General features: G+C 35.0%; 1 protein-coding gene across 11 annotated transcripts in view; it reads right to left on the bottom strand.

Moving 5' to 3' along the window:
• Window positions 1-12,468, bottom strand: part of dysf (dysferlin, limb girdle muscular dystrophy 2B (autosomal recessive)) — a 108,573-nt gene that overhangs the window by 47,522 nt on the left and 48,583 nt on the right. For 10 of the 11 annotated variants that reach the window (XM_051114083.1, XM_051114087.1, XM_051114089.1 and 7 more), the window contains 7 exons: window positions 11,017-11,157; window positions 10,514-10,543; window positions 9,961-9,996; window positions 9,811-9,852; window positions 6,115-6,216; window positions 5,768-5,929; window positions 3,329-3,494 (listed from right to left, as the gene is read on the bottom strand). In XM_051114083.1, the coding sequence (XP_050970040.1) occupies window positions 3,329-3,494; window positions 5,768-5,929; window positions 6,115-6,216; window positions 9,811-9,852; window positions 9,961-9,996; window positions 10,514-10,543; window positions 11,017-11,157 (679 nt within the window). The remainder of the gene's footprint in view (window positions 1-3,328; window positions 3,495-5,767; window positions 5,930-6,114; window positions 6,217-9,810; window positions 9,853-9,960; window positions 9,997-10,513; window positions 10,544-11,016; window positions 11,158-12,468) is intronic. The other variant, XM_051114085.1, reaches the window with a different exon arrangement.

Raw genomic sequence — 12,468 nt, 5'->3', positions numbered from 1 at the left:
AACCTGTTTCAAAGCCAATTCTTGTCAGTGTGTCTGTTGTGTTTACAATATCTCAAATATATTTTGATTTGCAGTTAGAAACAGTACGTTTAAAATGGTATTAAGTCATTCCCTTATTCAGTGTTGGGGAACAGAGTTACATAATTTAATTACATATAAATGTAACTAATCTGTTACAGAGAAAGTGTAATTTAATTACAGTTGCTTATCAAAATGTTAACGATTACAAAGGATGATTCGCACACACACACACACAGATTTCATTGAATTCTTTCCCAAATTGCACTGACTGCTCTAAAATATGAGACACCAATGTTTCAGGTGTTTAGGACACAGTATAGGACAAGTTTATTTGATAACTGTTTTATTTCCTATGTGGGTTTATGTATATGTTTTACTCTTTAAGATTAACGTTTTTTTTAAGGCATTGTTAGATGCCAGTGTTTCCTGTCATAACTAAGCAAAGATTTGATTTCAAAAACAGTAACATCTATTAGGGAAGCACAGGGCACAAACTAATGCTGGGTTAATTGTTAAATATTTCCACACATATAGTGTAACTAAATTTACGTTATTTACTAGTTGCCATATCAACACTATACAGACAAAAAAGTGCACCAAAATTCAAAAATCTTTTGAAGATATCAATGAATATTTATTTTACCATATTTTATGGGAGCACTGAAGACAGTCCAGTCTGGACTGAAATGTTTGTTTGTTTGTGTAAGCACAGTCACTTTTTTGTTTGTGCACTTTAGTTTTTGTTGTCACCTTTATGTAAATCTTCAGTAATAAATTCTTGTTCAAAGAACCTTGAACTTTGCATTTTGTTTTGGTGTGTGGATCTTTTTTTGATTTTTGTATTTTTCACCATATTTATTTGACCATTTTACCATTTATTTCTGGCTCAAGTAAATTTTTCATCTCAGTTTGGCAACGCTTTATTTTAAGGTGGCCTTGTTACACATGTAAGATGTATTTACTATTATAATAACAATTATTTATGCATAATTACATGCAAGTAACCCTAAGCCAAACCCTAATCCTAACCATATAGTAAGTACTAGGGATGTCACAATACTTAATATAATATCGAACCATTCGGTACAATATCCACGGTTCAATACGCGCTTGTGAATTGCGTTTTTTCAGTTTTGCATTTAAATAATTTCCTTGTTTTATTTCTCTCTAAATTTGTTGTATGTGTGCCCGTGATTTCACGTACTAAGATGAGGAAACGCCTCCCCGTTTATATTTGAAAAAGCAACACTTGCAGAGCATCTTCCTTTCTAATGAAATGCAATGATAAGCCTTTCTAAACTTGTCCAACAAAAGAGAACATTATAACTTATTTTTAGTTCACATCATCAGTCGAGTGTTTGAAATAACTTCTTTGCGTGATCTGATGTGGCTTCTTATCATAGAATGAGGCAGACAATATATTCCATACTGTATGTCGATTAGCAACGGCTTACAAATATACTTAATTATCATGAAAATACCCGAGATGGCTTGAAGAACACAGATAAACCATATATTATTGCAGACGAGTGTTTATTGTCTTTACATTTCATTATTCAAAATGTTTAATGTTATATCTTGTTCTTTTTTTTCAGTTACAGCAATAGCGATGCCTTTATCCATATTAGAGAAGCTGGAATGGAACGTAATCAGTGCTACTTCTTTGACCCACATGTGGATTTTCTGCACAAAGGCGCCCCTGGCATCCAGTATGAATAACACCCATCCTATTTTGCGTAAACATCAGAAAAATAATACCTCTCTCAAAAGAAATATTAAGCAGACATATAATAATCCACACTTTTTTTCCAGTGTACTGAGGTTTACTGGAGTATTTTGTTGTTAATTAGATGGCAAAAAAACAAACAAACAAACACACATTGATGTGGCAAGCTATCAGAACTGAACCGAATCGAAAACCGTGGTTAAAAACCGAGGTATGTATTGAACCATGGACTAACTGTATTGTTGCATACCTAGTAAGTACATGTAGTTAATTAATATAACTCAGTACTTAACTGTATAATTGCACTGTAACAAGGACACCTTAAAATAAAGTGTAACCCTCAGTTTTTAGTATTCATTTAAAATAAGATAGATCTGCTATTATTTAATCTCCAATCTGTTATTTATCAGACTTAGGTTTAGGTTTTTTTTTTTTTTTGCTTTGCTAACTAGCAGATAACACTAACCAGTTTTAAATTCCAGCTGCACAGATGGGGAACGTTGTAACACTGCATTACAATGTACCCTGGTACTATTAAAATATGCTATTCTATGACATTAGTGGTGTAATTAACACCATTTACTTTTATGAGTTTTAATGAGAAACCACAAGAAACAAGTGAATAAAGACTGACAATCGATGTTTAATGTACAGAAATTATTATTTCAAGAAAATGTAAAGCATTTTGGCTCGTTTACGTGTCTCGTGTTCCATGAGAGCTGTGTGTGGAGGGAGTGGAGTGTATCTTTTTGTTTTTCTGAATGTCTGTCTGTGTTTCTTCATCTATTCGCCCACATTGTTTTTAACTATACTGTATAGCTGTGTCTTGCGATCAGGGCCATCCTAAGCATGGTTGCAATGTGTTCTCTGTCAAACTCAAAATTATTTTTAATTCTTAAAAAATGCCATTATTTCATTTGAAAAAGTTAATAATTTTACTTTATTGACAAAATATTTTAGTTAGTCTCGTATATTTTTTTTTGATTAGATCAGAAAACATTTCAAGCTGCCATATGGTCATGTTACAACGTACCCCACAAATGGGGCATGTTGTCACATTTCACTTCCATTCTTTTGAGGTAAATAATGAAAACATAAACAAAGCAACATATTTGTAATAGACAGCTGTGAAATTAATGTGGATAAAAAATTATACTCTGAACCCCACATGGATTTACACAAAGATAAAGTGATAAAGTCAAAAACTGTTAGGTTGTGCCCTGTACTCCCCTAAACTATATCTAACGATTTTAAATCTGTATTTAACCTCAGAACGATCTTAAAGTAAAAAGAGGTGTTAAAGTCGGCGAAGGATTTAGAAAGTCTGCCAGTAATCAGTTTTGAGTCCTACTGAAAAGTTAACCTTGCCTGGTTTAAATGTTTAAAAATGATTAACAGTTGAAAACATTCATTAGAAATTTGGAAAAGTATCAAATGTAATCAGTTACATTACTTTAATAAATAAAGTAATTCAAATAGTTACACTACTTATTATATTTTAAATAGGGTAACATGTAATCTGTAATCTATGACATCTCCAAAGTAACCTTCCCAACACCGCCCTTATTTCCTCTGTCTCACCAAATTCTTCTTCTGCTGGGTCTCTGTCCAGGCTCTCTGTCTGGCAGCGGAACTCATTCAGTGAGTGGACTGTGCACTGGCCCACTACAGGCTTCCTGCCAAACTGACGGTTGTCTATGACCTTAATCACCAACGGGGGCATGTAGAGCTCTTCCTTGGGCAGTCGCTAGAGTGAAGAAGAGATTACGAACAGCAAATATGTAACATACTGTAACCTCTAACATAATGACTTGTTTATTTCTACATTTCAGTTGTTATTCCACAGAGCCTTCCTTTCTCTCTTCTCTCACCCTCTGAGAAAGTACTTCACACCCTTAACTGAGGCAAACATGACACGGTATGGAATAGGGCTGGCCACGACTGACAGTGCAAATAATTTTGCTAGTCATTCAGCATTCTTTCCATGCGATGCCCTTCCAGTCTTAGATGAGTATTGGAATGGAATCCAGACTATCTTACATTTTGGAATTAAGAACTGACGCTTACTGCAGGGGAACATTGTTACTGTGCCAGTCATCACTCATGAACCATCCACCATGTGAAGGACACCATGACCACATTGTATATAAGTCTGTCTCAACTGGTTAGCAGCATGCTGTAACACAACATTTGATATTTTAACCGGATTGCAGCATGAAGAATCTGCAAGAAATCTCTGAAGAGGGCTCAGCCAAAGGTCAACTGTATTGTGTTATTTTCATATTCAGCCTTGATGAATGCACATAAAGGTTAAAGAAATTGTTCACCCAAAAATTGTATTAAAAATTTACTCACTCTCAGGCCATGAAAGATGTAGATGAGTTTGTTTGTTTCAATGATTTTGAAGATTTGCATTTCATCACTTGCTCACAAATGGATCCTCTGCAGTGAATGGGCGCCATCAGAACAAGAGTCCAAACAGCTGCTAAAAGCATCACAACAACCTACAAATAATGTAAGTAATCCACAGGCTGCTGTTTGTAATAAAAATCCACACTGAGATTTTCAATTTCAAACCGTTGTTTCAAGACAAAATAGGAGTCGTCTAATATTGTTTTCTCCAGGGAAAAAGTTGTCTCTTCTGAATCAGGAGAGAAATGTGAATGGCTCAAGCAATGTTTACAAACAAAACAGTCCAAAGTAGTTCTAAACAAATGGATTTTGATGTTAGAGGACAACAGTGTATTTCACTGGAGGAAGCATTAAAGAAGTAGTTCACTTCCAGAACAAAAATCAATGTCATCCAAGATGTTCATGTCTTTCTTTCTTCAGTCGTAAAGAAATTATGTTTTTTGAGGAAAACATTTCTGCATTTTTCTCCAAATAATGGACTGATATGGTGCCCCGATTTTGAACTTCCAAAATGCAGTTTAAATGCGGCTTCAAACGATCCCAAATGTGGTTGTAAATGATCCCAGCCGAGGAAGAAGGGTCTTACCTAGCAAAACGATCAGTTATTTTAATAAAAAAAAAAAGACAATTTAAATACTTTTTAATCTCAAACGCTTGTGTTGTCTTGTCTTGCTCTCCCTGAACTCTGTGTAATCTGCTTCAGCCAGTTAGGGTATATCGAAAAACTCCAATCCTACATCACTGCAGAAGTACCGACCCAGTATTTGCAAAGTGAACATGCAAAGAAGATCAAACACCCTTAACAAAAAAGGTAAAACAGCAATATAGGGCGATTCTGAAGTTGAGGGAGAACATGAGATGGGAGTTTTTCGACATACCCTAACTGTCATGAACCAAAAAAAAAAAACAGTTCAGGCAGAGTAAGACAAGATGAGCGTTTGACATTAAAAAGTATATAAATTGTATTATTTGTATGAAAATAATGATCGTTTTGCTAGATAAGACCCTTCTTCCTCAGCTGGGACTGTTCACAACCACATTTGGGATTGTTTGAAGCTGCATTAAAACTGCATTTTGGAAGTTCAAAATCGGGGCACCATATCAGTCCATTATTTGGAGAAAAATGCTGAAATGTTTCCCTCAAAAAACAATTTCTTTACGACTGAAGAAAGAAAGACATGGACATCTTGGATGACAAGGGGGTGAGTACATTATATGTGAATCTTTGTTCTGGAAGTGGACTTCACCTTTAATATTTCTAGCCTTTTGTCCAGAAAACATCTTAATGATGGATTTGTTTCTTACAAACACACATTTTTTTTTATTTCACAAAATGTTAATTGAGGGATTGGAGTTGTGTGGATTGCTTGTGGATTATTGTGATGTTTTTATCAGCTGTTTGGACTCATTCTGACGGCACCCATATACTGTGGAGGATAAATTAATGAGCAAGTGATGAAATGCTAAATTTCCCCAAATCTGTTATGATGAAGAAACAATCTTGTGCATTAATCTTTGATGGTCTGAGGTTGAGTATGTTTTCATTTTTGGGTGAAGTCGAACTTTATTCAACATAAATATGTAGATAAAACAAAATCCCAATCTTACGACATCAATGAACAGGGTGTTGACGTCAAAGTTGGGGTTCTTCTTAGCATTTCTGATGACACACGACTGAACCACATGTCCGCCACATTCCACCTGAAGACTGGGAGATGTCACGCTGGCCAGCTGGAAACTTTTCAGGTTACGCAAACCCCACGCCAGTATCTAGGAGTTCAAAAGTTAAGTCACATGAGGTGCAACTTCTTAAAGTAATCACGAATGGTAACATAGATAAGTAAAAAGAATGGTAAAAAAGCAATGTCAGTACTTTTTGTTAGCTTCAAATAGTCTATACTGTGCTAGAAGCTTTTTAAACTATTGGATAACCTGAGGATAGGTTTTGGGCCTACCTCAATAGCAGTGCGTTGTAGGACAGGTTTTATCCCCTGCGGCACCATGTAGACGTTAGGTTCCCTCTGCGGAGGTGGATAAGGCAAATCAGAGTCCTCTGGCTAAGAATGAAGAACAAAGCATAAAATGAAAAGCAAATAAGGATCAGGGTTATTATCATTAAATTAAACTAAAACTATTAAAATATGAATTCAAATAACATATATAATATTCAAATAACATTTTTATATACATAAAAACTTCAATTAAGCAAAAATTGTAATTGTTGCCTTGGCAGCTGAACTGAATTAAGTGTAAGTTGAAGCACAAAAATTGCCAAAAAATAAACAACAATGTATTCGAATTGAAATAAATATAAATAAATTAGGCAGTATTCATAACAACAACAATAAAAGCACATAACAAAAATAGTATAAAAAAAAAAAAAGTTAACTAAAATCTAAAAACTAACAAGCGAGTAAAGATAGCTGAAAATGCATTCACACTTTTAAAAACCATGCAAAATGTTATCTTCACATAATTAAAGGAGACAAAGAGTACACTTTGTCTCAACTTCACAAGCACTATGTTTCCATTCTTCTATAAGTACATTTGCATGACGTACCCACATTCAAAAATGGGTGTGAAAACAAACAAGGAATTGGTTACTAATAGCAGCAACAAAAAGTCAAACATCATGACTTCACATGCCAATCAAAGTTAGCAATCACGCCACATCACACGCACACAACGATTAGCCAGGACTGTGTTATGCCAGTGCAATTGTTTGATGAATACTACTACTGTTGAATACAATGGTGCTCTGTGCAAGGGGACCTTTGGATATACGCTTCAGTCATGGAGAATTAGACTATGTAATGTCTAACTTCATTAAGTTAAGGCAAGGATTTAAAAGAACGTCATTAAGACAGACACACCTTTAAGGAAGCATGGCTAATCTACTTGATAAATGAGAACATTTTCCGACTTTCCGGTTATACAAACTAGAGACTCATAATGCTCAAGTCTTTAGATACAAACAAATTATTTTGGAAAGGCCACTTTATTTAAAGGTCAAACTAAATTAATCACACCTTAGTATTGCAATTATGTTTACAATTATGCATTTGGCAAATGCTTTTATCCAAAGCCACTTACTTTACATTGCATTCATTGGAATTGATCAGTTTATGCATTCCCTAGGAATCGAACCTATGATCCTATGAATAATAATAATAATAATAATTTACACTATAAAAAATTTTCAGTAACCCTAGTGAAAAATAAATATACTAAAATGTTTTTGAAATACATTTATTTTATGCTAAGTATACTACAAATATATTTACTATTTATGTACTTATTAAACATACCTTGCAGTTGTACTTTTAGCGTACTAAACTGGTATATTTAAAGTCTGCTAAATTGGAACAACTAATTTTGTACTTAATGTACTTTAATTGTGTGGAAGTGGTGCTGAAGTACAACTAAAGATATACTTTAGTATATTTGATCGTGCTAAAGTGGAACAATTGCAAGTATACTGTCGATACACTTTAAATATCTTGCATTTAAAGACGAGCAAATGTCAGTAAATATGTTAATAAAATAAATATTTTTTAATATATTACTTTTTTATACCCCCCATATCAACCAATTTTAACTTTATTTTTTACGTTACACAAGATTCAGCTTGATTTTTTGAATCAGTTTAATATTTCAGTTGAAATGACTGGTACACTGTACATTTTATATTAAATTTGCTGTCATCTAACGCTCACTTAAGGTTCATTTCTAATAATTTAATAACTATGTTCAATGTAAAACATACTAAATTGTATATTCATTAAAAATATTATTTTATCTCATACTGTATATTATAATGCTTTGAAGCCTAAATTCACTTGTAGCATTTAAAACAAATGATTTTTGTTTTTAGAGCTTGCTTTTTTAATTTTAGTCAACATAGTAAAGAATTTTATTCAAGACAAGTCACCAATATTTATATAATGATTTATACAATACAGATTATGTCAAGATTTACTGTTTTAAACAGAGAAATAAAACCGTTTCAATGATGCAAACAAAATTTAATTCAGCTGTAAAGCAGCTCTAACAAGAGGACAACAGTAAACAGTCAATTTTTCAGTTCGTTATTGATTGAGTTCAGTTTAATAACCGTTTAAAGATCCAGCTCAGTTCATCCAACAGTGCCTGTGCAAGTCAATAATATTGCCAAATATTTAAGTATTTAAATATTAATTTTTTTTTAGCTTTTAGTATGAATATGTTAGCCTAAAGTTTATCTTTAAGCTAGCATGCTCCAAAACAATAACAAAATTTGCATTTACAAGATATAAAAGCATTTAAAACGTACAGTCTCTAACATCCGCCAATATAGATCAATGATTTTGATGACATCACCCTGCACTTAAGCTTCTCATCAAACTTTCTGTCCAATCGAACGCGCTTTAGAATCTGAAGTGCTCCACCCCCTACTCTATAAATAGACGCTGAAGCTGCGGCTGAGATCAGTCACTTGTTCACATTATTAGCATTTACTCTGCAGTGAATGGCACGTACTGCACTATATAGGGGATAGGGGACAATTTTGACAGTGTAAATAGTCTTTCCACTGGGGCGAAAGACGTCACAGTTTTGCACTGTGTCACACAAACCGCAGCGGCACATAAACAGTCTGCTCCGGTCCAGAGATAGCGAGAGCAGATCATATGAGCGAGTCGGCACAGACTAGAAAACGTATCGGACCCATCTGAATTCTACACAGAATTATATATTTTATAGCAATATAGATGAGATTGTGGCTGTCATATGCTGTTAAATGCAGGTTTGCTGATCTCAACAGCTTTGGCCCAAGCTGTGATAAAAACGTAATGCTACTGGTTATTTAAAAAAGGAAGCGTATTAAAAAGGAAGAATATAATGTTATTTTATTATTGGTCATTATCAATGCATCTCTAAATCTTAATTATATCATGTTGTTATTTCCAGTGAAACAAAGACTGAAAAAAAAGTAATGTGGAGTACAGAGGAAAAGGGAAAGTGCAAGACTGTGAACCATGTATTGCCAGTGTTTTCATTTACTATTGGCGACACGCAAATGTTTATGTCCCTAGTGTGTCTGTATCTAATGAAGAGCAGCTATTATGCAGTCTAACAACAGCATGTTAGTTCCACCATTAGTCTATCACTGTGTCTTTTTGAAATGCCACTGCAGAACAATACAAATCTTTGTGCAGATGAAGCAGAATCCAGTAGATAGGAGAGCTGGGAATACAGCCGGATCAGAAAGGCCTCTTAATTTCCAAGCCATCTCCCACAAGATCTTGTCCTTGGCAGGACTCATAAAAATCAAGGAGGTGCGTAGAAGTACACAGAGTTCTGGAGGAATCTACCCACCAGCGATAAAACAAAAATCTAGATCTCAACACTCCATATCCACAGCCTAATGAAAACCAGTGGGAGTAGAGCTAACTATACTGGGTTCCAGCTCAGTATCTTCCACACTGAGTTGTGTTGTAACATTTGCAGAAATTCCTGGCCAATATAAAGGTCTAAATGACCTTTGTAATCATTAGTTCTTCATTTTAAATTATGGAACCACATGCTCTTTGTGTGGGGTTTTTTTTTCACTGTGTTTTACGAAAAGTTTCTGCTAAATGTGTTCGTGCATGTGCATGCATGCTGATCTGTACCCATTGCTGATGACTGTCTGAGAGGAACCCTGGAAGCACAAGCTTGAAGATGCCCAAAATAAACAGAGAGGGAAAAATGAAAGAGAGAACAGGAAAGAGATTGCAAATAAGAATCATTGTCTATTCACAGAATCCTCTACCAACACTTACCTCATCCATGATATGTGAGGGTGGTATAATATCCCCCTGGAAAAAGAAAACGAAGAAGAAGAAGAAAAAAGAACTTTAAAATCAAATAAATAAAGTGTTACTGTGTGGACATTTGTTTGTGTGTGTGCGTGGGTGGGTGGTTTGACTGTTCTCTAAGGGTTCACTTTAATTCAATTTCCCTGTGATTATCCCACTCTAAATGATGCCAGCTGGACAGGCCTGGACTGGGTGGGGCCTCTGGCACTTTTAAACTCCACTGGCATCTCCAATCAGTCTCCTGGCTGTCTGCATTGCCCAGACAGGGCCGCTTGCCTGAACTGAGAGTTACTGAGCGATGCCAGTCTCCAAACAGACAGGGCTAGTGAAACCGGTTCAGATACAGTGATGTTTATGTCATTTACAGCAGCTCTATCCAATTACCTTGTTCTCTCAGTCGTGCTTGACTGAGAGAACAGGGAGTAACGACGAGGAGAGGACGTTTGTGTGTGTTTGTGCATTTTTTAAAGAGAGCAAAGGGAAAAAAAGATGGGCAACTTAAAGAAATATGACTAACCTCTTGACCGGGGATGTGATGAACTGCAGGCTGTGAAGAAAGAAAGAAAGAAAGAAAGAAAGAAAGAATGAAGAGCAAGGACCAAATTATTTCGTACTGTAAAAACTAAGAGTGGTTTTGCATTTTAAATCATATGTTGTCAGACGCTATGCATACAAATACAACTGCGTGGGTGAAGGAGCCACTAAACTTCCTCTGCGGTGCTTGAGAAGCTGTGATATGTGCCATGTAAACACTTGTGGGTTAAACTCATCATAAAAGCATTTCTTTCAACAGAGATGCTGCAGACAACAGCTGGGCTAGATGTGTCTAGAAGATGCAAAGAATCCCACAAAATCATCATTGAGGTCATCGTAATTGAGAAGGACGGTGACCTTTATAACCCTGTGTCATGTGTCAATCACAAGCAGCCTGGAAATTGGAAAATTAAGGCCACGGATGCCAGTTACAATATTGAAAATGATGATAATGACTGTGAGGATGATAATTCATGTAACTCTCACTTTATCTCTGCGGATCAGCTCGAAAGCAGCAAGCAGTTCTCCAGCAGGCTTTCCAGATTTCTGGATGGGATACCAGGCGAGGCGAGGGGACGACACCATTGAGGGTTGGCAAACACAACGGCCCATAAATTCATCAGCACCCTGCAGGGGTCAAATAATTTATCAAGCATTTTTTGTTTCATAGAGTTTAATCTGACATCAGTCTAAGCCTCCAACAGCACGTCATTCAGAATTGTTTTTTCTCTTTTGAGATGTTTAGTAGCAAGCAAACTTGATATTCGTAGTCTTTCTGTCTGTGAAATAATAGTTTAACACTGCTTCACTACTACTTTATTTGATTTTACTTCACTTCTTTATTGGAATTAGGGTTTCCAATGTTAGTCTTTACTTGTGGTATCACCAGTTTCCTGTAAATGGAATATAAAAACAAAACTTTACACAAAAACAAACTTTACAAACTGGCAAACATATTTACATATATATATATATATATATATATATATAATATTTTAATATTGTCTAATACTTCAGTAGAATTACAAGTTTATTGTAATACTAATACAAGTTAGTAGTAGTATGAAATAGTTTATTTATTTATTATATAGGCTATTTATACCAACTACCAATGTGTGGTTAGACTAGACAACATTACAAAAGACACCTGCTAAAAAACAGCACCAGTGATCGAACTGAGTTTTGCTGAACGCATTCTTTTCCCTTTTCATATCACATATCAGATCGGAAAGGCATTTATTTTTTTAATAAAATGAAGAAAATAATTGAAAAGTTGAAAATAAAGTGCCTCACAGGTGTTTATCGGTTAGAGAGGGCTTTATTGTTTCAATAAGGCACCATCCATTTAATACTTTTAAAGGAGTGCTATTATGCTTTTTCACTTTTTGAACTTTATTCAGTGTGTGGTGTGTATCTTCAGACATAAAAAAGATCTACAACATCTACAAATCTTAAAGTCCACTCCAAAACAATTTAATTTGTTAATAATTTGTTTTTTAAAAAAATCCCTTTTCAAGAACTACATTGAATGGCTCCTTTGGACTACAACGTTTTTTTTTCTGGAATGCAATGATGGCCCATTAGTTTTAGGCTGCTTTTAGCCTTTTGCTGCATGCAGCTGGTTTCAGGCAATGAAACTAAGTATGTAAATAATTAAATACATTTGCACGATAATATCATTGGCCATGATATGTATTGGTCCAATAATACGCATCCCGGAGCTATGTGATTATGGATTATAATGGGTCATAATAATCCATAATCACATGGCTCCAGGGGGTTAATAAAGGTCTCCTGTAGTGAATCGATGCGTTTTTGTAAGAAAAATATCCATATTTAAAATGTACGAATCACTTTAATCTAGCTTGCACTAACAGTTGTACACAAAACTTGCTTCTTTGACAAGGGGCGTGGCAGTACTGAAACACCGTCTAAGCT

The sequence above is a fragment of the Labeo rohita genome, chromosome 7 (assembly GCF_022985175.1).
Source record: "Labeo rohita strain BAU-BD-2019 chromosome 7, IGBB_LRoh.1.0, whole genome shotgun sequence".
In the NCBI taxonomy this organism is placed as follows: domain Eukaryota; kingdom Metazoa; phylum Chordata; class Actinopteri; order Cypriniformes; family Cyprinidae; genus Labeo; species Labeo rohita.
Note: the sequence above shows the minus strand (reverse complement) of the source record. Positions and strands in the feature narration are given on the sequence as shown.